This window comes from Hyaena hyaena, unplaced genomic scaffold (genome assembly GCF_003009895.1).
Source record: "Hyaena hyaena isolate Hyena2069 unplaced genomic scaffold, ASM300989v1 scaffold_34, whole genome shotgun sequence".
NCBI lineage: Eukaryota > Metazoa > Chordata > Mammalia > Carnivora > Hyaenidae > Hyaena > Hyaena hyaena.
In genome coordinates, this window is record NW_024080665.1 from 4,144,742 (window position 1) to 4,170,391 (window position 25,650).

The following is a 25,650-nucleotide window of genomic DNA, read 5'->3' on the forward strand; positions in this document are numbered from 1 at the left end:
ATGAGCCACCTAAGTGCCCCATTAAGCATCTTTTAATATGTAAAATACCACACACACACACACACACACACACACACACACACACACACACACACCCCCGCCGTAATTTCTTCCCTCTATATCCTGTGACTATAGTTACGTTTAGAGTCTTGATCAGATTCACATTGTTTTTCTTATAAGACCACTTCATGGGTGGTAAGGTGTGCTTCCCTCGGGAACTATGAACTCCCTTTCTCCTTTGTGATGTTAGTAACCACAGGTAATCACTGCCTCAATTACTAATTCACTAAAGTTGTAAAACAATGATATACAAATCCTATCATTCTTCTTTATTTATTAACTGGAAAACTTCTATAAAGAGAAACTTCCCAGGGCGCCTGGGTGGCTCAGTCCGTTAAGTGTCTGACTTTGGCTTAGGTCATGATCTCACAGTTCCTGAGTTCAAGCCCTGTGTGGGGCTTTCTGCCTACAGGTCAGAGCCTGCAGCCTGCTTCAGATTCTGTGTCTCCCTCTCTCTCTGCCCCTCCCCTGCTAGTGCGCTCTCTCTGACTCAAAAATAAACATAAAAAAGGTAAAAAAAAAAAATACATATAAGAAAAAAAGAGAAACTTCCTTCCTCGACTAGCTGGTTATCATGAAGTTCAGTTTGTATAGGAAAAGGAAAGATTAATGCTTGATTCCTTAATTTGCAAGTTTCCAAAATAATAAATTGATACTTATTATTACTTATTATTATATTCAGAATCTTCTAAAGATAACTAATGCAGTGCTTATTTGCCACTTTATTTTCTTTGCTTAAGTATTGTTTAAATCTTTTGCTGATTTTGAAATTGGATAGTTTGCTTTCTTATTATTCAATTTTGAGAATTCTTTATATATTCTTTACCAGATATGTGTTTTACAAATATTTTCTCCCAGTCTGTGGTATGTTTCGTCAAAAACAGGTTTTTCCTTTGGCTTAGAAAAATAGAAATTTACTGTCTCGGTTCTGGAGGCCTGAAGTTCAGAATTAAGGTATGAGCAAGTCTGACTCCTTCTGAGGCTGTGAAGGAGACTGTGGGCCAGGTCTCTCCAGCTTCTGGTAGCCCTGGCTTTCCTTGCCTTATAGACAGCATTCTCTCTGCCTTCACATCTCCTTTACTCTGCGCATGTTTCTGTTTCCAAGTCCACCCACCCCTTTTTTTGTACAGTTTATAAAGGCATTATATATGTTTGATCTGATCCTATTATCTCTTTATTATAGTAAAATAAACACAACATAAAATTTACCATTTTTAAACTGTTTTTCATTTACTTTTGACATAGAGAGAGACAGAGCTTGAGCAGGGAGGGGAGAGGCAGAGAGAGACGGAAACACAGAATCTGAAGCAGGCTGCAGGCTCCAGGCTCCAAGCTGTCAGAACAGAGCCCAATGCAGGGCTTGAACTCTAAAACCGTAAGATCAAGACCTGAGCTGAAGTTGGCTGCTTAACTGACTGAGCCACCCACGTGCCCCTAAAATTTACCATTTTAAGTCAGCATACATTTTAAGTGTATAGTTCTACAGCATTAAATACATTTACATTGTTGTGCTGTCTTTATAATTAAAAGTGTCTTTCTGAAGAGCTTTAAAATTTTGATAAAGTCAAATTTATCTAGCTATTTATCTTACTGATTAAGTTTTTGGTGTCATAGCTAAGAAATCTGAGTCTAATCCAAGGTCACAAATATTTTCTCCTAAAAGTTTTATAGCATCAACTTTTACTTAATACATGAAATAAATCAAGTTAAAACATGTAAAGGCTATATCTGCATCCACATAGCAAAATCTAAGAATCACAGAACTCTTCTCCAAAGCTAGGTTGGAAACATGCCTTCTTTATTCTCCAGGAACCCTCTTTCAGGTCTCTCGATTCTTTTTCATTCCGTAGAGTTATCCGGACCAACTTCTTAATAAGCACATCTGACCATGTCGTTGCTCTATTTAGGAACCTCCTTTGGCTTCCCCACACCTCTTGGGCAAAACTCAGGCTCCCCAGCACTGCATACAAAGTCCTTCAAAATCAGTTCCCTGCCCGTTTCTCGCTCAGAGTCATGTGAACTTCTCAAAATCCTTGTCCATGCTGTGCCATTTCAGCCTTCCCAGGCTTCATCTGCAGCCATATGCTATTGCTCTGGATAGAATGTCATTCCTTAGCTTACTTTTGATACTATCTGCCTAATATGATTTTCAAACTCTGCAAGAGCTTGTCCCGTCCACCCCTCCAGGCCTAGCCTCATACCATACACTAAATGCTCTTTGCTGCAGCCAGGCTCTCTCTTGGTCCCTCCACTGCCTACCTTCTGCCTACCAGTTTCTAGACTTGCCACTCCTCTGCCTGGAATATCCTTACACCCCACACTCCTAATTCTTCCTGCCACGTGAGAGCCTAATTCCTTATTCAGAGATCGGCTTCAGAAGCTTCCCTGATTGCTGCACTCCCTTAGACCCTACAGACCAAGTGCTTCTATGACATACTCCCATGGGACCTCACTCCTTTCTGTCATGAGCTCCTCACTCAGCTTATTACTATACCTTTGTTGTGTCCTGTCTGTCTACCTCCCTCATACCTAAATTATAAGGTCCACAAGAACAGCACCATGGTTCCTGCTCACTACTGTATCCTCCTTAATACAGTGCCTGGCAGATAATAGGTGGTTAATAAAAACAAAACAGCAGCAGCAACAAAAACAAACAAACAAACAAACAAAAAAACAAACCCAAATGAAAAGGAAAGAACAAACACAGAGATTGACTGGTTGATTCCAATCTGTCTGGTTCTACATGCTGTGAACTTAACCATTAGACACAGTGCTTCCGATACGGACAAATCCTCACCACTGACAGAAGGCAGCTATACCGATATATTGGAAAAACTATATTCAAAGTAATAAAACAATTTTGACTGTGTTTCCTAAGAAATTCCTAGTTATACAGCTGAGCTGTGCAGAGTCATTCTAGAACATGTTTACTAAGCATCCACTATGTGTAAGTTACCATAATGAACCCTGAAAGGAATACGGTAAAGAGTACAACATGCCTGGAACTGCCTGGCATCTAGAAAACACGTCCTGAGCATCTACTTGTGTCAGACACCGCACCGCGCTAGAAATAAAAAAAAGAAAGAAGCCAGGATCCTGTCCCCTTAAGAAGCTCTCAGTCTTGTGAAATAAAGAATTAAATGATCAAAAAACACCCAAACCTATGCTAAACACAGGATGACATGGGAGTACAAAGGAGTGTTACTTAACCCACTTGCGGTGTGGCTGGTTAGGAAATATGCTGCCTAATGTAGATTCTGAGAGTAAGCAGAAGTCTACTACATGAGAAGTGGCTAAAAAGGGAAAAGAAAAGCGGCAGTTTTTGCATGCAGAGGAGGAAAACTTACAGTGAAAGAAAATGGTGAGAAAAAGCATACTGATTAGGGGTGACTCCAGTATAAAGTTCAAGATGAGGAACTGCGGGAAAGAATGCAAAAAAGGAAAGGCGGGCTAGGTTGCAGCACCCTCCCTGGAGAACAAAGCACAGAATGCCAGCCTGTCTTCTTAGGAAAAAAACACATGAAAAACTATAAATACAGACTTATAATTCAGGAAAGATCTTACCAGAAGTGCTGAGCAACTGAGAAAATTGATAGGACACTTCAAAATCAAAGCACCCAATCCATTTTCTGAAGTACGTTGCAGAAATCTGTAACAAGTGCTAATGACCACATCCAATAGCTCTCCCTTTCACAGTTTCTGAAAGACCATAACCAAACCAAACCAAACCAGAAAAGAAACCCAGAGGCCAAATCTCATTTATTAGTATTTTGAAAAACTTCAATACTCACAAATAAAATCCCAATACTTTAGAAAAATAATTCAAGAACCACAGAGAGCTGTACAGCCTGGGAGGCTAATCTGTGTTCATATCCTGGCACAGCTACTTATGAGCTCTGTGACCTCAAATAAGGTTACTTTCTTCTCTGTAAAACTCCAGGGTTGAATGAGTCAATTCCCTAAGATCTGTTTCTGCTTTAACATCATATGATTCACTAGAAGAATTAAATCAAATCAACGGCTGAAAAGAATTCTTCATTATTTAGCCCCTGCCCAAATTATCTGTAACCACTTCTCTCCCCACTTCTATCACTTCAGCTCTAGGCTACTTCACAGTGAATTCCTTTTAATTCCTCACATGCATCATACTCACTCTTACCTCTGGATCCGTGGGCACTGCTCCCCTTGGTGACCTTCCAACCTACCACCAAGGGTGTCATCCCCTCCTAAGAAAAGGTCTCACCAAGTCCTCCTCCTGCAAGTTTCCACTCCAGCAGTCCTTCGTCTTTCCCCACCTCCCAACCTTACCTCAGACAATTCTGATCACATCCTGTCAGTATCGTGAGGGAACCCTGTGCTTTCCCAAGCACAGCAATACTAAGCTTCCTTTGAGTGTGCTGTTTAACAGCGAGTCCTCTGCACCTTGGTAGAGCTGTGTGCTAAGAAGGCAGAACCGCATGGCCTATATACTATGGCATCACCAGTACCTAGCACAAAGCCTGGTTTAAAAAAAAAATAAAGTGGCACTCAGTAGTCACTGGTGAAGAAATGAGTAACAAACTAAAGACTCACCTCTAACACAGCCAGGACAGTGTCAAGCTGATCCTCTCGGAGGGTGATATTGTTAGAGATTTTTCTCATGGTGTGTATGGACTGCAGACGTACTTCCTCAATTTCATCATTAAACATGTCGACCAGAAAATCAAGGCACTTCTCAGCAAAAGAGGGGGAAGATTGGGCCAGCATGCAGAGGGCCTCCACAGCAGCAATGCGGACCTCTACAGAACAGAGGACAAATAAAACCGCACATCTGGTTAAGAGCCATGGGACGAGTCCAAGGATTCCTGCTCATTCAGGTTCGTCTTTCGCTTTCTACTCCTCTCACTTGACAAACTCTCTCTGGAAGATCTCTTCCAGGCCCACAGATTCGGCTACCACCTTCACAGTGACCTAAGAACAAGGACTTTGGTGTCAAAGGGACTAAGGTTTAGATTCTGACTCTGGAAACATGTGATCCAGTCACACATCTGTCTCCATTAATTGAATTTCTTCAAAACTAAGTTCTTATTTAACTCAGTACTCCAATCACAGTGCTCCACTGGGTACTTTTTTAAAAAAGCAGATTTTATATAATTACATTAGGATTAAAACAGACTAGATCTCATTTTCGCATTTTAGAAGTTAAGATTCAGCAAAGTGAATTAACGTGCCTTAAAGTAAGAGTGCAGATAAGACTAGTACCCAGGTCTGCTGATTCGAGACTAGCATCATACAGTGGCTAAGGATACGTGCTTTAGAATGAGAAAGGTCGCACAGTGAATTGTGAAGAGTAATCCCTCCGTTAACTTGGAGGGAGATCTTGAATAACTAACTTCCAAACATCTTGTTTTTTTCATCTTAACCAGAGCTAATACTCATTTCTTTACAAAGTAGTTACAAGGTCTAGATGACATAATACAGGCAAAGCATATATTTATGCTTGACATATTTTAAAAGCTTAGTAGATATCAGCTACAGCATAGGTATGGGTCTTATAAGCACCCTGAGAACAGAGGCATGTCTTCTCTTTGTATGCCCTGAACATGTAACAGTGAAGCCACTAAATTCAGGAAGCCCCTCATTCGTCCACTAGTAATGTTCCCTGAATATGTACTACATGCCAGGCCAAGTGTCAGGACACAGAGATGAGAGACGAGTAAGCTACAGACAATGCTCTCAAGACTTCATACGTGCTTCTTTTGTTCCTGGTTGCCACATGGTTCTGCAACAAAATGTACAGTTTCAAAAAAGAAAGAAAGAAAAACCCACTCAAATTGTGGTTAAAACTCACAAATGTAATTTGTTTTTGTATAAGAAAGGTTTTATAGACACTTTAAAAGCAAAGTTACTACATTAAAGGGAGAGGACTCAGATTGTTCTTGGTAGTTATGAATTCTTCCTTTCATCAGAAGGGAAGGATTTACTACACTTCATAATAATGTAATTTAAACATGAAATTGCTAATAATTACAAAGAAAGCCAGAGATGGACCCAGATCTGTTAACTGTGGGCTCTTCTGCCTAGGGCTTTACCCATTATACCACATAAATCACATGTAACTCTCATAAATCCACAAAGAGAATCACAGAGACTTCTGATCAGTACAGACCTGAGCTGATGCCAATTCCAAACAGAAGCAAAGAAACTTGGTGTTTCTTTATATGCATGGTCTGGTAAATTAACAATTTCTACTAGACTTTTTGGAATGTTGAAACGCGTTACAGTCTTGGGACACCTGGGTGGCTCAGTCAGTAAGCAACTGACATTTGACTTCGGCTTCAGGTCATGATTCTGGGGCTGTGGATCAAGCTCTGCACTGGGCTCCATGTTGAGTGTGGACACTGCTTGAGTCAGTCAGTCTCTCTCTCTCTCTCTCTCTCTCTCTCTCTCTCTCTCTCTCCGCCCTCCCCCTACCAGTGGAAGGAAGGAAGGAAGGGAGGGAATGAGGGAGGGAGGGAATGTATTACAGTCCATTTAAGGGGCCAGAGCAAAGGTATCAGCTATGCTAGAGCTGGGGGGGCGGGGGGGGGGGGGACTGATCCTCTCTCTGATGCCTTAACATGTGTAATCAGATCCTGGCTTTGCTACTTAATTAGCTTTGTGTTTAGTACTGAAGACACAAAGAAGAAGAACAAGAAAGAGATGGTCTCCTAGGGCATACAGACAAGAATAGTTAATTGCATTACAAAGTGATGAGTAGAAAGTGATGAGTGGTACAATGAAAAGGAGAGGGAGTGTAAGAAAATACAAAAGAGGTATGTAGCCCACTCAATAGGTTCAGAAGCAACTTTCTGAAACAAGTGACCTCTAAAACAATACCTAAGGGAGTTACTAAGCCCAAAGAAAGGAATAAGGCCTAAGTAAAGGAACCAGATAAACAAAGGCCCAAAAGAGGAGAACAACAAAATGAGAGGAATAAAAATATATGTGATGGGGTGCCTGGGGGACTCAGTCAGTTAAGCATCTGACTCTTGATTTCGGTTCAGGTCATGATCTCATGGTTTTAAGTTTATACCCCACATCGACTCTGTTGATAGGGCAGAGCCTGCTTAGGATTCTCTCTTCCTCTCTCTCTCTGCCCCTCCCGGGTGTGTGAATTTGTTTTCTCTCTCTCTCTCTCTCAAAAAAAACTAAAAAAAAAATTTGTTTAAAAAAAATTAAGAAAACAAGAATACGTGTGATACTAGAGTCCACAGCCAATGAAATAAGACTTCATTTCATTCTCAGCAACATGTCCCTAACTTACCCAAATTTTATAAATATGATAAAATTAGAAAACTGCGGGGCTCCTGGGTGGCTCAGTTGGTTGAGTGTTTGACTTCGGCTCAGGTCATGATCTCACGGTTCAAGCCCGGCATCAGGCTCCACTCTGCCAGTGTGAGTATGTTTGGGATCCTCTCTCTCTCTGCCTCTCTCCCACTCATGCTATCTCAAAATAAATAAAACTTTAAAAATAAATAAATAAACAAATAAATAGAAAGCTGCCATACCTGAGGCTCATTTTCCAAAGCTCTTTTAACTAAACCTTATTAACAAACTTATGTAGAACTAAATCACATAAACATTGATAGTGATGAAATTCAACTGTAAAACTAAGCAAAGCAAAAACACTAGTATAAACTAGTAAAATAGGTTCCAGTTACTTGTCTTAAGTTAAAATGTGTATTAATAACTGGACTTCCTTATTATATAATACTACTTAAAGTGTAATTCATGTATCAAGTTCACAAGGAACAAAAAAGCAGAGGTTGCTTTATCTAATTACTACATACAGGCTTCCCATTATCCAAAAGTAGAGTGTTACCATGAAACCTTTCACAAGCTGAAATGATATAAAGCAAGTATCCCCCACTTTCCAAGTTAACTTTATGCCACCTCACTTTTACAAAAGACTTACATGAGTATGGTAAGGACTTTTTTCATGAAAACGAACTCCTCTTTGGATTTCTTCTGGTTAATGAAAATAGGTACTGATGTAGGTCTTTCATAAAAGCAAAGCAGCGTAATACAAACTTTAGAAAAGTGGGGAAGGTACTCATACATCAAAAAAAATAGCAAACTAGATAAGGTAATCCAATACTTTTTTTTTTTAAGTTTATTTATTTTGAGAAAGTAAGAGAGTGGGGGGTGGGGGGGGACAGTGGAGGGACAGAGAGAAAGGGAGAGAGAGAGAATCCCAAGCAGGCTCTGCACTGTCAACCGTGGAGCCCCATGCAGGGCTTGAACTCATGAACCGTGAGATCATAACCTGAACCAAAATCAAGAGTAAGAAGCCTAACCCGCTGGGCCACCCAGATGCCCCATGGTAATCCAATTCTTACATCTTTTAACAGAAAATTGTCTTTGAAAAGTAATTTTCTTGCCCTTCTAAAAAGTTCTGTTCTGAGGTAATTTTTATAGGCATTTTAAAGACCTGAGTTCTAATCCTGATAAAATTTACTATAAATTTTGGACAATTAATATTATCTCCCCCTGTCTGTTACTCTTACTGAAAATGAGAAGGTTGTAGTTAATCATCTCAAAGCAATGACATTTTTTATGTGAGACAGATAGCATCATATTATGGAAATTACAAGAGTTTTGCAGAATTTCTATTAATGGCTAAGATGGCCATTCACAAGGACCAGATTTATCTATCTGAAACAACTAAAAACAGAAATAAGAAAAACAAACAACAGTATTCAATACACTGGAACATCAGATAAATAAAGGGTACTGATCCCGGAGAGACAGGAAATAAATGAGGTGAGCTATAGAATTATATCCCTTTACTGTCTGGAAAGATTGCAGATTCCAGGGTCCCTGAGTTGAGAAGTCAGAGCTGGGAGTCTGAAAAGGCCAATGTGGATAGAGTTCATAAGGCAAAGTACCAGAAAGGAGAGAATAACACAGAGAGACCTTCAGAGATCTACAGAGAGTCCCCCTCAAGACATCAGCTGAGTTCTGAGGATGCCTGGGTGACTCAGTCAATTAAGCATCTGATTTCAGCTTCTATCATGATTTCACAGCACAGGAGTCCAAGCCCCTCAAGGCTGGAAACTGCTTCATATTCTGTCTCTCTCTCTCTCTCTCTCTGCCTCTTCCCTATTCATGCTCTGTCTCTCTCTCTCTCTCTCTCTCAAAAATGAATAAACATTTTAAAAAATTTTTTAAAGATATCACCTGAATTCTGATCTGTAAAGAAACTGTCTGAGGTCTGAGAAAGAACCAATAAACAGGACTAGAGGGAACAATCTCCAAAACTCAATGGTCTACCACTATCAGAAGAGTCTGTTTGAGCTGGGAGAAAAATAAGCCCTAGACTAAATTCTGACTCAGTCCCACTTAACAAGCTTAAAATTAAGACCCAAAATAACTGCATCCCAGAACAAAGCTTAAGAATATTTATAAGTAGGGGCGCCTGGATAGCTCAGTTGGTTAAGCACCCAACTTCGGCTCAGGTCATGATCACACAGTTCGTGGGTTTGAGCCCTGCGTCAGGCTCTGTTCTGATGGCTAGCTCAGAGCCTGGGGCCTGCTTCTGATGCAGTTTCTCCCTCTCTCTGACCCTCCCCTGATCATGCTGTCTCTCTCTCAGAAATAAATTAAAACATTAAAAAAAAATTTTTTTTAAAGGATATTTATAAGTAGGGGTGTCTGGGTGGCTCAGTCAGTTAAGTGTTTGACTTCAGCTCAGGTCATGATCTCGTGGTCCATGGGTTCAAGTCCCACATCGGGCTCTGTGCTAATGGCTCAGAACCTGGAGCCTGCTTTGGATTCTGGGTCTCCTTCTCTCTGCCCCTCCCCTGCTCACACTCTGTCTCTCAAAAATAAACATTAAAAAAATTTTTTTAAAAAGAATATATTTATAAGAATATAACGGGCGCCTGGGTGGCTCAGTCAGTTAAGAATCCGACTTCGGAAAAAAAAAAAAAAAAGAATCCGACTTCGGCTCAGGTCATGATCTCATGGTTTGTGAGTTTGAGCCCCGCGTTGGGCTCTGTGCTGACAGTCAGCTCAGAGCCTGGAGCCTGCTTCAGATTCTGTATCTCCCTCTCTCTGACCCTCCCCTGCTCACGTTGTCTCTCTCTCTCTCTCAGAAATAAATAAAAAACATTTTAAAAATTAAAAAAAAAAAGAATATAACAATGTTCATTACCCAATAAAGTAAAATTCAAAATGGCTGGCATCCAATCGAAAATTACTATGCATACAGAGAAGTAGGATGATATAATTCATAATGAGAAGAAAAATCAATCAACCAAACCAACACAGAAATCACACAAATTGTAGAATCAACAGACAAAAAACATTAAGATAGTTATTGTAAATGCATTCTCTGTTGACAGAGGTAAAGAAAAGACCAAGCAGATTAAGAAGATATTTGTAAGACACTTAACAAACTCAAATGCCTTTTTTTTTTTAACCTGAGAGAGAGAGCACACGTACAAGTAAGGGAGAGGGGCAGGGAGAGAATCTTAAACAGGCTCCACACTGAGGATGGAGCCCAATGCAGGGCTCGATCCCACAACCCTGGGATCATAACCTGAGATGAAACCAAGAGTCAGACACTCAACCGACTTAGCCACCTAGGTGCCTCTAAACAAACCCGAATTCTAATTGAACTTGTACAAATAAAAACTACAATGTCTGCTGAGATGAAAAATATACTGGATGGGATTAAAATAAGATTACACACTGCATAAGAAAAGATGAGTGAACTCCAAACAAAACAATAAATATCCAAAATGAAATGAGAATAAGACTAAAAAAAACAAAACAAAACAAAAAACAGGAATGAATGGGGCCCCTGAGTGGATCAGTCGGTTGAGTGTCCAACTCCTGATTTCAAGCCAGGTCATGATCCCAGGGTCATGGGATCGAGCCTGCAGTAGGCTCCATTCTCTCTCTCTCTCTCTCTCTCTCTGTGTGTGTGTGTGTGTGTCTCCACCTACCCCTTCCCTCTCCCCGGCTCACTCTCTAAAATAAAGAAAAAAAATTTTTTTAAATAAAAGAAATGAAGCACCCACGAGCTACAGGACAACCTCAGTAGTCTAATGTATGTGTAATTGGAGTTTCCCAAGGAACATGGGACCAGAAAAGTATATGAAGAAATAATGGGCCAAGATTTTCCAAATTTGATGAATACTATAAACCCACAGATCTAAGAAGCTCAACAAACTTCAAGCATAAGAAACATGAAAACTATACCAAGGCACACCATAATTAAGTTGCTTAAAGCTAGTGATAAAGAAAAAATCCTAAAAGCAGCTAGAAAAAGACACATTATATACGGAAGAACAAATATAAAAAAAAAAAAGTGGTAGCGAATTCAACAGAAATAATGCAAACCAGAAAATGTGGAACATCTTTACAAGACTGAAAAAAAAAAAAAAAAAACCCAACAAAACCCCACCCTAATTAATCTAGAATTCAATTTTCAGTGAAAATATCTTTCAAAAACTAAAATGTAAGAAATCGTCAATAGTCATAATAATAAAAACTTTGAGGTCAGACGTACCTTGGTTTAAATCTTGCCTCTGGGTAATCAAAAACAAGTTATTGTTATCAGTATCAATGATATCAATTTTTACTACCAATTATTAAGTGCTTACTATAAATGGGTCCTGTTTTGTGCCAAGTATTTTGTGTATATACATAACTTCACTGAATTCTCCCAATTCAGAAACACTTACTATCAAACTTGTCATACAGAAATGCTGGAATTTGAACCAGGTTGACTAAACCCAAAGCCCATACCCTTAACCACTTGGGCCTCAATTTTCTGATGTTAAAATTAAATTAGAAGACTGGCTCTGAAGCCTAAATGAGAGAATACATGTATATTAACCAGCACAAGGCTCGAACCATAGCAGTCACTCAGTAAATGGGTACTGTCCTTATTAGGCACTCATACTTACCATACATCTCATCTTCCAATCCATGAACAAAGGCTCCACAAGCTCCTGACTCAATCAAGTTCACAGCTCCCGTATCTATTTCCTCCTTGGGAGCATCATCTCCCCACTTTCTGCCACTGGAAAACTCCCCTGAACTGTAAAGTTCCTTGGCACGTTCGTGTGCAGTGCGTTTTCTCTGTATAGGACAATGACAATTACCACTTGCAGGAGGTTCATGAGGGAACAGTAAGATGTACCCTGGGAACATGGGAAGGTAGGAAATAAGACTGCTCTCTGAGACTTAGATTTTCAAAAAAAAAAAAAAACAAAAAAACACTCAATAAATCAGAGCAAAGAACTATAAATTCAACTTAAGGTAAGACCAAAAAAGTTCACAGATCTGTCAAGGCTGAGAAAAATCTTATTAAAGATAGGAAGAGAACATGCTGGTCAGACAAGTGGTTGTGTGTCATGGCAACACAGGAAAAGGAAAAGCAGAGAGGTAAATAATAGCAGTGTCCCCCGGCACCATCCTGGATGGATAATACACTGCCCCTAGAAAAGAATTTTTTTGTTTAGTCCCAATAGAAGTAAGCCTGAATTTGGTAACACTATGCTCTATTTGAGCAACACTGCACTTACTGTGCAACGTTCTAGTAAATTCCCTTTCTGTAAAGATTGCCTAAGCAGGAATATACTGGCCAACTAAAGTAAATATCCAGTCCAACTGAGTTATGGTTCTCAGCATGACTGAACTGCATTCTGCTTTATAAATCAGCCTCTTATGAACCTTCTTGGTAGAAGTCCACATTCTTGTGGCTGATCATCTCAAAGGCACTGATGAAATACAGCACCTAAGCCTACAAGGATGTGGATCAGATGAAGTGTGTACTTTGTGATGTATCTTAGAAATACTTGCATTGGGGCGCCTGGGTGGCTTAGTCGGTTAAGCGGCCGACTTTCACTTAGGTCATGATCTTGCAGTTCGTGGGTTTGAGCCCCGCGTCGGGCTCTGTGCTGACTACCAGCTCAGAGCCTGGAGCCTATTTCAAAGTCTGTGTCTCCCTCTCTCTCTCTAATCCTCCCCTGTTCACGTTCTCTCTCTCTCTCCTAGAAATAAATTTTTTAAAAAATCTAATTACCTTATGTNAAAAAAAAAAAAAAAAAAAAAAGAAATACTTGCATTACCCATCCTTCACCATTCATGAGCATGTTGTTTTTTATATTTCTACTCTAGTATACACAAAGAACACTTAATCAATCACCAACCTCAAATTAAGGCAATGACCTTCAAGGATCCACATGGCAGTGTTTCATTAAGCATAGATAGAAACTCTCCAGCCATTCCTAAGAATTTCTCTTATGGAATAACTCAAAAGAAGACAAGATCTAACATGCACAAAGATGATATTCTTTATGTGATTTAAAATGATAGAGAAACTGGGAGAATCTATATAACACAGGGTTAAAAAAAATTATGTCACATCAACTTAAGATATTACACAATCAGTAAAAATGCTAAGTATCAAGGTAACTCTATGAAAACAAAAAAAGCATATGATGTAGTGGTAAATGTAAAAAGCAGAATACAATGATTCGATGCTTACAACAAGCTGGGGAGAAAAATACCATGATGACAGAAGTCACTGTGTTGGAGTAGCGGGAACATGGGTAAATTGATTCCCTACTCCTTCCATTTGTCAAAGATTCTGTAACTCTTTATTTTCACTTTTATAATTTACAAATTAAGATTGTGATATATTAACTCATATATAGTCCCGACAATTATGTCAGAGGACTAACAAGGTCAAGGCATTCCATAAGAGGCACTTTGTTACTATTGAGAGAAAGAATTTACTCACTCTTCCATGGAAACTCTAGAAAAGGAGTCCTAACATGTCCTACAGTCTCACAAAATAAGACCAGACCTTTGTAGTTTCTAAAAAAAGAAAGTCAATCTTGCCTCTTCTTTATAAAACAGAACCTCTGTAAAGTATTTCATTAAAATAATTTAAAATTTAATAAAGTGACTTGTAATTTGGTTCAAGTTACAAAGATTTTTAAACTAAAATGTAATCTAGTTACCCAACATTTACGTAACAAATATATGGGCTGAAAAACTAAACCAACACCACTTGGCATATAGCTACACGGATATTGGTTACAGAACCCCAATTTAGACAACAAAGATTTCAAGTTACCCTAAGGTCTGACATGAGCTTCTTGTCAAGTGTCTGCTCCAAGAAATGAGAACTGACTTGTTCCATAGAGCCCTGTAAAAACAAAAAATCCAGAGCAAATTAAAGAACTTTTAAGGCCTGAACACTATCTTAAAATTCAGAGTTTACAGCCAACTTAAATGCATAAAGATAACATTATTCTTGATAGTAAAGACACTTATGAATTCTGAATCATCAGCAAAACAATAAAAACCTTAGCAGCAGCAGCTAGCAGCTAAATAGAGCTTACTATGTGTCACACACCATTTATACATATATTAACTAACTTAGTCTCCCTATGAAGTAAATACTATTATTTGTCCCATTTTATACATGAGGGGAAAAAAAGGTTAAAAAAAAGAAAAAAGAAAAGAAGTCACAAAAAGGTTAAGTGACTCATTGAAAGTCACAGAATGTAATTTACAAAACTGGGCTATATAAACCCAGGTTCCAGAATCCTTTGCCTTAACCACTACTCTCCATCGTTTCTCCATTCCTTTTCATTCTGTTCTTTCCATCATTTGTTCATTCACTCACTCACTAAAACAAGATATTTACTGAGAAACCATTTAACTATATACCTCCAGTTACCAGGAAGAGTAATACAAAAATAAGACATCAATTCTACACTCAATGATCTCACAGACTAGTTAGCAAAACTGGTAAGTAAAGAGACTGTTTTATGGTATAAAATGTTATAGTACATATATAAAGGGTACTATGGGAAACTCAGAGAACCACCTATAAGACCTATAAGGTGGAGGCAGGGAAAGATATAGTTGGAGAACCAGTAATCACAAGTACGAATGCATAAAGAAAGAATACCATGAGGGAACCATCAAGTGAATGGAACACAGGATTAGGTGCCAAAAATGAGGCAGGACAGTAAAGGAACAGATCATAAAGGGCCTCTCTCATATTCTTTTCTGTTTGTTATGGTAAGGACTCTGCCATAATTATGAATAACAACTAGACAATCTTTTCTAAATAATGAGCTCAAAAGTATACAAAATATTTTACTTATACTTAAAAAATTTTATTTCTAATAATCCCACAAAGAATGTAAATTATCCTTTTAAAAAAAAAAAAGTAATCTCTCCACTCAACATGGGGCTCACACTCCTGACCCCAAGACAAAAAGAGTTGTATGTTCTATTGACTGAGCCAACCAGACACCCTGAAATTTCCTCATATGTTAGATGAGAAATTGAGGCTAAGAGACTTGGTAACTTGTTCATTTCAAGTAAGGGTGACACATAGTCAGATTTACACCTCATAAACATCATCTTAGCAATAATGTGGCTAATGGACCAGAAGGAATCAAAATGAAGCAGAGAAATGGGTTAGCAGACTATTAGAGCAGGTCCTAGACATTCTTAAAGAATATACTGTCAGTCTCTAATTCCTGACTCAGTAAATATGGAAATGCTTATACAGGCTCAGACTTCATCTCCAATCACATTTTCCACAGAAAGTTACATGCTCTTTGGGAATATTGTTATCCAAGTCAACACCTTTCGTACAATTCCAGAAGAGCAACTGTTGTACTATTTTCACTTCAGTAGTTTCCATTTTTTTTCTTATTTCTACATGGTACAGTTGATGGCCTTCTTTGTTACACAGATCTGAGCCAATATCAAATCCAACATTCATGTTTTCAATCCAAACATCAATTTTATGAATAAGAACTACAAATTCTGGAGGGCACCTGGGTGGCTCAATTGGTTAAGCATCTGACTTTGGCTTGGGTCATAATCTCACAGTTCATGAGTTCGAGACCCACAGTGGGCTCTGTGCTGACAGCTCAGAGCCTGAAGCCTGCTTTACATTCTGTGTCTCCCTCTTTCTCTGCCCATCCCCTGCTCATCTCTCTCTTTCTTTCTCTCTCTCTCAAAAAAAAAAAGAAAAAAAAATTAAAAATCTTTTTAAAAAGAACTATAAATTTTTAAGATCTCTTTTTAATTTTCTCTTTAGTTTTACCACCAGTATTAATAGTTAGATTTTTAGGGGGCTTTTTTTTTCCTGTAAAGAATTAAGTTTTTGTTTTGTTTTGTTTGTTAAGTAAGCTCTACATGCACCATGGGGCTTTAACTCATAATCCTGATAACAGGAGTCACATACTCTATCAACCAAGCCAGCCAGGTGCCCTAAGAATGAAGTTTTAGTAACTTTACAGTGAACTACTCCAATCCCTAGTCCCAGTGCCCTCCTCCAATGCTCTTAGCTGAGCGCTCTCCCAACACAGTAGCAAAGAGGGGGGTACTATTCAAATTCCAGCCTCAAAAAATTACATATCATTATTTGCAACAAATTTCCCATGTTATTTGAGAATATGTGAAGCTTTCCATTTTAGTCCACAAGTACCAAGAGCCCTATGACATAGTAATCCACTCAAAAAAATGTTGGGATCTAAACTAGTATACACACAGTAGAAATAGAAAAGAGAGAGATTCAAAAGAAGTCAAGAAGGTAGTACTGATCAGAGTTGATGACTCCATGGTTACTGGACACAGAAAGAATTCCCAAATGCCTCTGGGTTTACAACTGGGTAAAGATGGCCTCATTCATGAAAGTGCTGGAGGAACAGATGTGACCAGAAAGAAGGATACATCATCAGGTCTATGTCACCAATCAGAAAAATATCTATATTCTTGTCTACTTTAACCAAGACAAATACATTCAGGTAAGATCTCTCCAACTGTACTAGTACTATTTAACAGTCTATATTTATAACACCAAGAAAACCATGATATTTAGCAAACAGGTGTGTCAAATCTGCTTTCAGAACAAAAACTGCTCAATTATAACTGCTCAGTAACAATGTAAGTCTGTACTAGCTTCTAGCTTCTACCCAATTAATAAAGAAATGTAACCCACCCGCCTCACCACCACCACAAAAAAAAAAAAAAAAAGTACTACTAAGTGAAACATGAAACTGTCACTGACAAAGACATCTGCATTTGGTCTGGGAAAGACCAGCCCTTATGGCTCTGGATTTAACAACTTACAATCTATCTGAAAATATTATCATCTTTAAGGTCAAATACTTCTGGAGTCATATAAAGAAAGTTGAACCCTTAAAAATAAAACATCTTAAGCAGAAGTCATTGAACTAAAAACTATATTCTAAATAGAACACCAATTACCATGATTAATTTCATAGTAATGACTGTATTCTAAATCGTCCCATGGAGCTGTATACTTGCAGTCAACTTTCTTTGCCTCAGCAGGAAAGTTACGGGTAACTACAAACCGACTTTCCACATGGTTTTGAATTTTCTGAAACAGCCTACTTCTGAAATTTTTCAGACTGCTAGAAGACAAGGAGAATGGAGACTATTGATTTTTTGTGCAAGATGGACTTAAATCTAAAGCCTTATCTTTCATTTCTTGAAGAACCTGGCTTCTGCTTTCCTCTCAAGCTTCATCTTGCTGCACATTCCCTGAGTTTAACACTATCCTCCCACAACCAAGAAATATTACACTGTTTGTACTTTAGTACGATATTGTAGTTTAATATATTAGTATGCATCACAATTACATGATACTCCTTCTGTATCTTATATTTTCTCCTTCCCTTATTTACCTAGGTAACTCATATTTATCCTTTAAAACTCAGTTCAGAAATCACCTCCTCCAAGAAGCCTTCTGTCACTGTGTTAGGTGCTCTTTACTAGGAGTACCAGGTATTATAATTGGCTGACTGCTTATGTCAACTACCAGACCACCAACATTTTTGAAGAGAGCAACTATGCTCAGTAGTTTGAAAACTACATGCAGTTTACCTGATGACAGCTTTGTCTATTCAAGAGTTAGAGTAGGGGAGTACAGCTCTTTGCCTACACAGAGGAACTAGTAAATCAGCAGGGCATTAACTGTACAACCGCAGCCCTCAATGTATAACAGAACATCGTTAGGAAGAGATTCCACATTAGTTTTAGATCATGATGTATCATTTACTATCTATGTGGACTTTGATATGTTACATCACTTTTCTAAACTTCACTTTGTTTATAAAATGATTAATAGAATACCTACCTCAAAGAGTTTAAGAAAATTTTTTTTAAATGTTTATTTATTTTTGAGAGACAGAGCACGAGCAGGGGAAGGGGAAGGAGTGGGGGGGGGGGGGCGACAGACTCTGAAGCAGGCTCCAGACTCTGAACTGTCAGCATAGAGCCCAACGCAATGCTTGAACTTACAATCTAAACCAAGGTCAGATGTTTAACTGACTGAGCCACCCAGTTGCCACTCAAAGTGTTTAAAAGAATTAAAAGTTATTTGCAAAAACTAAGTTTGTTTATGAGGGTATTTATGTATATATGTGTGCATATGTACCTGTGCATATAAAATAGTGGGTATATGTGTGTGTGTATGTATACAAGACTAAAAGTGCCTAGCTCAGTAGGCTAGAAACTCTATAAATAATAACAAAGATTATTATCAGTATAATTACATTGTTAACTACTTTTAAGTACAAACATAAATACTTATGTAATTTGGAGCTGTTTGGATCTGAAATCACTGAAATTAAAACATAAAGCACTTGACTCAAGTTAGAATCATCTAAGTGGAAACTCTTTCAATTCACCACTGTAATTCATTATTCATATAGCTTTACATAAATTTCAGACCCTACAAGGTACAAAACTGAAAAATCTGAATGACCCTGCTTTAAGGATTACTCTTCTAAACTGCCTACTCAAATGAAGATGTATTACTGAATTATTCATCTACAACATCCCCCTCACACATATACACACTGTACACTGTAGATGCTCAGGAAATGTAGAATTCAGGAATTTGGTGAATGGACTGTCCCGAATTTTAAAATATTTGAAAACTAAAACTAAGCTTTAAAATATGAATTCAAAATAAAATCAGGGGTGCCTGGGTGGCTTAGTCAGTTGAGGATCAATTCTGGATTTTGGCTCAGGTCATGATCTCTTGGATCAAGCCCCACGAGGGATCCGTGCTCAGTGTGGAATCTGCTTAAGATTCTCTCTCTCTCCCTCTGCCCCTCTCTCCTGCTTGTGCTCTCTAAAATAAAATCAATAAAATCTATAAAAATAAATAAAATCAATAACAACCGGCTTAACTCTATCATGAACAAGCAATATGATCTAGAAGTATAAAATATGAAAACCATCCAAATCCCTTATTATTCCATGAAAATGCTTCACACAAGTTTCAGCAGTTACCCCATAAATACTGGTCTTAGGAGTAGGGCTATCACTGGATCTGTGTACCAAGTATTGAGCCAACAATCTTACCAAGACTGGAAGACTTGGGGGCCCTCAAAAGGGAAGTGTTCAAAAAGAGAATCTCAGATTTTGTTGCTGTGACATTTATATAAATTTTTATAAATACTTATATATATTTGCATACTATAACCACCCCCAAAACCCCCAATACCCCATGCTTAGCATAATACTTTGCAACTTATAAATATTTTCATAGATAATATCACATTTGAGCATCATGATAACCCTGTGAGGTAAACATAAGAGAATATTATAACCTACTTAACAGATGAGGAAACTGAGACTAAGATCAAGTGATATGTCCAAGATAACACAGTTATAAAACAGGGCTGAGTAATTATATGACAACACTCCTTCTGTAAGAGAGTTCTACCTCTGAAAAAAAAATTTTTTTTTTTTTTTTTTAACAAATGTACCATGAATCACCAAAGGCAAAACAGTAGGAAAATACCAGCCTAAAAGTCAGGAGATTAGGATCGGAATCCCATTCTACAACTCTGTATCTGTAAAAGTTGGATAATTTACTTAACTTCTCAGACCTATTTTCTCACCTGGAAAGTGGGAATCACAGCAATTACCTTTTTGGGCTACTGTGAAGAATGAATGAGATCACGTAAATAGTCTCAGAGCAAATTCTCTGGGCCATAACAGGTACTTAGTAAAGCAACTATTTTTATTATTTTCCTTTTTCTCTAGGCCTTGGCTGTCTCATATGGTAACAATGTTAAATAAGATTATCTTTAAAATTCTTTCTAGTTCTAAAAGACTACTTCTCCACAGGAAAGTGAGCCATTTCTTCTTATTTAGGGTTTCTAAAAGTGGGTTCTATCTGTCCCTATCTGTAGTTTCTCAAAATATTTATACAAGTGTAAAAGTAAACATGTTCCTTAAAGAAAATATAACTTACCAATAGCTTTGCAGCTTGAACGCGAACCACCCAGGAGCCATCACTAACCATGTGACAAATTTTTCCAAATGCATCATCAACTAAGCGAATTTCTTCATTAGAAGAAGGGATAGGGACAATGCTAAATTAAAAGAAAAAAAACCCACAAATAACAAAACATGAGCCTAAAGCTGCAAGTTCAATAAACAGAATAACCAAGGAAAACTGGCAAACACCCATACACACACACAATGACAACTGAGTAATTCAAATCCTAGAGTGATAGAATACATTTCAAAAAATCACTCTGAAAGTATGAAGCAATACTTTTAGTTACACTGCAAATTTTCAGTGTCTTAAATAAAAGTGTTTAGCCCACCAAAAGCTCAAAGATTTACAAAGATACCAAAAACGAGCTACCACAGAGTATATCTTTAAGTTTATTCTCTCCTATAACTGCATTGCTGTCAATATAGTAAATCATAGAATCAATATAAAACACACTTGCAAATCTGGTCCTAGAAGATGCAATTTCCAATTAATCTTTTATTTTTTATTTTTTTGGTATTTATAGGTTTATTAACTTATTCGGGTTTTCCACTTTATTTTTTTTTTAATAATTTTTAAAAATGTTTTATTTATTTTTTTGAGAGAGAGAGACAGACAGCGTGAGCAGGGGAGGGTCAGAGAGAGAGGGAGACACAGAATCAGAAGCAGGCTCCAGGCTCTGAGCTATCAGCACAGAGCCTGACGAACCCGCGAACCTTGAGATCATGACCTAAGCCGAAGCCGGACGCTCAACCAACTGAGCCACCCAGGCACCCCTGGTTTTCCACTTTAGCAGGCAGTTTAATGAAGAGGAAGAAAACACTTTTTTTTCTATAGAAGGAGCTCTTCTACAAAATAGATTAATATTTGTCTCTCCACCTCAAAGAATCACTGTGAGAATAAATAATTTAATTATAATGAAAATATTTTTAATGAGGAAAACACCTCATAAGGGATCATTATTCTCAAACTCACCTAGTATCTTTATCTGGCATTTCTATTTACTAAAATGGGCCCCAAACAATTTAAAGATTAAAAAAAGAGTGGGGCAGGGGGTGCTTAGATAGCACTTGAGAAAGACAGTCTCTTCACGTATAGATGAGGAGGTTGGGACCCAGAGAGGAAATATCTTTCCCAGGGTCCGTGGAGAGTTCACGGCAGAGCTGAAAAACAAGGACCAAGGATCCTGATTAGCAGGATCTGCACTTGCCCCCAATTCCACACTGCTTTCTAAAAATCTAACCGACATTCCTTATCTGAAGGAGGGCTTTTTGCATGATGGGAGAAGAGAAAAATGGCTTGGCAATGAACAAAAGCTGGCTTACACCCACACTGACCTTTCAGGATAGAGCTGACTGACAACCCAGATAAGTTGGACTGCAGCACTGCGCACTTGTTCATAGTCATCAGACAGCAATTTACAGGCCTGAAAACAAGAATTTCAGAAGTCTGTTAGTTCTGTGCCCTCCCAGGTGATGTTCAAACTATTTTCAAAATGAAGACAGGGTGGCTGGAGAAGGATGCCAATCAAAATACTTGTGGGTAGTTTTAGCTTCTTGAACCTTCACCCAACAAAGAATTCTTGGCCTCTGTCAGTTGTGTTCTGTGTTCTGACTCCCATCTCACGTCTGAAGGCAGAACCACAGATTGATAGACAGAACAAAAGCCACCTAGAATAGTATCAATCCTAGCAAAGCCTGCTGGGAGCCCACCGTGCTGCTCACACAGGCTCAAACACCAAATCTGGGGGTTTTTCCTCCTTTCTGTAAAACCAAAGCACAAATTTCTCACAATCTGAAAACTTAAGCACTCTAAGTAAATGTATAATTTTAATGCTAACCTGCCAAAAGAGGCCAGATTTTTGTTTTACTTTGGTCTAAGATGGAATATCCCTGCTCCAACTACATGGCAACACCCTAGACTTCAACAACACCCAGAACTACTCCATTCCTAGAATTTAAAAATCCTATATTCCAGGGGCACCAGGGTGGCTCGGTTAAGTATCCAACTTCAGCTCAGGTCACGATCTCACAGTTCATGAGTTCAAGCCCCACACTGGGCTCTCTGATGTCAGCATGGAGCCGGCTTTGGATCTTCTGTCCCCCTTTCTCTCTGCCCTGCCCCCACTTGTTCTCTCTCTCAATAAATAAATAAATAAACTTAAAAAAAGTTTTAGTAATAAAAATAAAAATCCCATATTCCCTGCTCTCTGATCATAGCATGTTACTCCACCAGCTCTTTCATTTCTGTGAATTAATCCATCACACTTGCTCTTTGGTCCCACTTAACCTACCTGCCCATTTAACCAGGATTTCCCAACCTTGGCACTACCGTCATTTTGAAATGTACAATTGTTTTTTGTGAGAGGCTGTCTCTGTTAACCACTGTTAACATGGTTAGCAATATCCTTGGCCTCTACCCACTAAATAGTTAACACTTCACCCTCCCTCTCCCTAGCAGTTGCAAAAGCCCAAAATATCTCCAGACACTGCCAAATATTCCTTAGAGAGTAAAATCACCCTGGTTGAGAACCATTGCTTTAATTCCACCCTTTGTCTCCAAACGAACCACCATCTCCTTGCTCCATACCATTCCATCACTTAGTCCTGACAGGACCGTCAGCATCACCACTGACAATGCCCTCGAGATGTCTACAGCTGCTCTGCAAACCCGACACCTCTCTACTCCTCACAAGGGCAGCAGAGCACTAGCAAAGACCACACTCTCTAGGGGTCTGGGGGCTCATGATCTCGAACCTTACTTGCTCTCTCTGAAATCTTTCACAGCCCTGCTTTTCACTGACATTCCCCAAGGCAGCTGGTCTTAACTTCCTGCTCTGGGCCCCTACCCCACTTCCAGCCATAAGGCAGCATGTTTATCTGAGAAAAATCCAAGTTCTCAGGCACAAATGCTCCCAAGTATTCCATAACATTTATAAATTCATTTATACCTATATTCTCCCATACCTTGTTTTCTCAATGTCTCAGGGAAAAGTATCCTAATTCCTAATCCTTCTAGGATTTTTTGCTATGGATCCCATCAGTTCCTCATATAGGCCTTCCCTTACCATCCTCCAAAATAGGTCCTATTTGTGATTCTCTATTATAGCACCCTGTTTATTTACTGCATTCCACTACTCACAAGCTGTAATTATTGTGTTCATTTATTTAATTGCCCGTCTCACCCATGAGAATGTGAAGGGCATGGATCCTATCTAACATGCTTGGTGTTAGACAACCAGCATTAGGTACTCATTAATATTTGTTGGATGAACCAATTCATGAATCTGACTTTCTGTTTAAAGAAACTTACTCCACCATTTATCCCCCTTTGTCTTTTCTATACCCAATTTCTCCCCAAAACACTGGCTCTCTTCAACATATAAACATACTTATTTTAGCAGTTATCTTTATTATTATTTTTTTTTAGTTACCCTTAAAATACAAAAAGCCCTCCCTTAATCCTATGCCCCTTTCTACCACTTTCCATCCTGCCATCCTATTATAGCCAAGTTTCTTTAAAGTACAGTCACTATTGCCTTATCTCAATTGACCCCAATCTGGCTTCCACCCCCAACACTCTTACTAAAACTGCTCTTTTCAAACTCATTAACGGCTGCCTTGTTGCTAAGTCCAATGGGTAGATTTCAGTCCTATTCTAGCTGACCTTTCACTAGCATGTGACTCTGATGACTAGGAGAACTCCCTCGTGCCTTTTCTGGAATCTATTTTTCCTCCTCATCCATCTCTTCTATCTCTTAAATGATGGACCTTAACCATGGTTTCCATCCTTGGGTCTCTTTCAATCTTCTTACTCTCTCTGGGTATCCACATGCCCCCTAGATACTGATGGCTTCAATTACCCACCTCCAGCTCTGACCTCTGCTGAGCTCCAGACTTTCAAAACTATCTACAGCCTGGAACTTTCCTCATGGGTATCCCATCAATCCTTCAAACTCAACATAACCAAAACTGGTATGGTACCTAATTCAACCTCACATCTCAAATAATCCAACATTTCATCCTCACTCCCTCATCATTGGGTGCCTTGTTAACTGACACGGTCTTAGGCCACTAAATATCTGAATCACCTAACTCTTCTTCCTCTGAATCCTTACTCTCTAAGTTTCCTCTAATTTTTTGGCTTCCCATAGAGTTTTCCTATAGGGAGAGAAGGTGCTAGTCATACCAACACTACCATTCTGAACTCACTCTATTTCATTTTGTAAAAGAATAAACTTGGATTATACATCAGTCATAGGGGTTTATCTAATTTCCATCTTCCTCTGAAAGATAAAACCATTCTTCGTACAAAATCTGGTCTCTGACATGGATTTAGATTGCTTGTCTCTAGATTCATTCAATTATTCTACAAGAGAAGTATCACCTTGTAAGGTCTTTTTGTTAGTCAGTCAATCAGCTTCTCCTAATGATACTACAACTTCACTGTGCCTTTCTTTATCAATACTACAAATATCTGAGTACCTTTTCAAATGATCCCATGGTCTCGGTCATCTTCCTTCAGAATTACTCTAGTATGTCAAGTATGGTACCTAGAATCGACTTCATACTTGCCCCAACCAAACAAGAGATCAGCAAGACTACCACTTTCCTTATTCTGAACACTACATTTCTCTTTGTGTACTCTGGTATACACAGTGAGCTACCTAAAGCCTCCTAAAAGTCTTGCTTACATATATTAGTGCTATTCAATTACCTATCCTCCATCCTCATTAAAATGTATGTTTTGGATACAACTTCACATTCACCCCAGTTAGTATTGCCAGTTGATGCTCTATGTTTTCAAATTCTCACAACCAGTATACACTCTCCCAGTTTCATTATCCCTCCTCTCCTTCCAGACATTAGTCTTGTAAGGTACCTGATTATAAATTGTTTGGTGTAATTTCAGTCCTCTTTCATGGAGCTGCAACTAGATAATAAAAATAAGTGTAAGTATTTAGGGACAAAAGATCAATATTTCCAATGTCTCCCCATAGTCCCATATATTTTCCCCCATTATATAAGATTAACATAGTTCCCATTAGCCAAACTTAGTGCTATTTAAGTAAGAAATCTGGTCAAAGACTTTTGAGTAGAAACATTGAAGAGACTTAATAAATCTAACCCATCAACTGTCCCAAGGGGATATTAGAAAAATATTAAATAATGATAAGAAGGCAAAAGAAGAAATGGTTAACACTACCTCCCCCTAAAATGTACCTCTCGTCCCCCCCCCCCCCCCCCCCCCCCCCC

The 25,650-nt window shown here is 38.6% G+C and overlaps 1 protein-coding gene across 2 annotated transcripts in view; it reads right to left on the reverse strand.

The window, feature by feature from the left end:
* Positions 1-25,650, reverse strand: part of INTS4 (integrator complex subunit 4) — a 120,257-nt gene that overhangs the window by 44,107 nt on the left and 50,500 nt on the right. For both annotated transcript variants that reach the window (XM_039228713.1, XM_039228714.1), the window contains exons 6-11: positions 25,277-25,327; positions 21,733-21,821; positions 20,369-20,489; positions 14,180-14,251; positions 12,000-12,174; positions 4,633-4,838 (exon numbers count right to left, since the gene is read on the reverse strand). In XM_039228713.1, the coding sequence (XP_039084644.1) occupies positions 4,633-4,838; positions 12,000-12,174; positions 14,180-14,251; positions 20,369-20,489; positions 21,733-21,821; positions 25,277-25,327 (714 nt within the window). The remainder of the gene's footprint in view (positions 1-4,632; positions 4,839-11,999; positions 12,175-14,179; positions 14,252-20,368; positions 20,490-21,732; positions 21,822-25,276; positions 25,328-25,650) is intronic.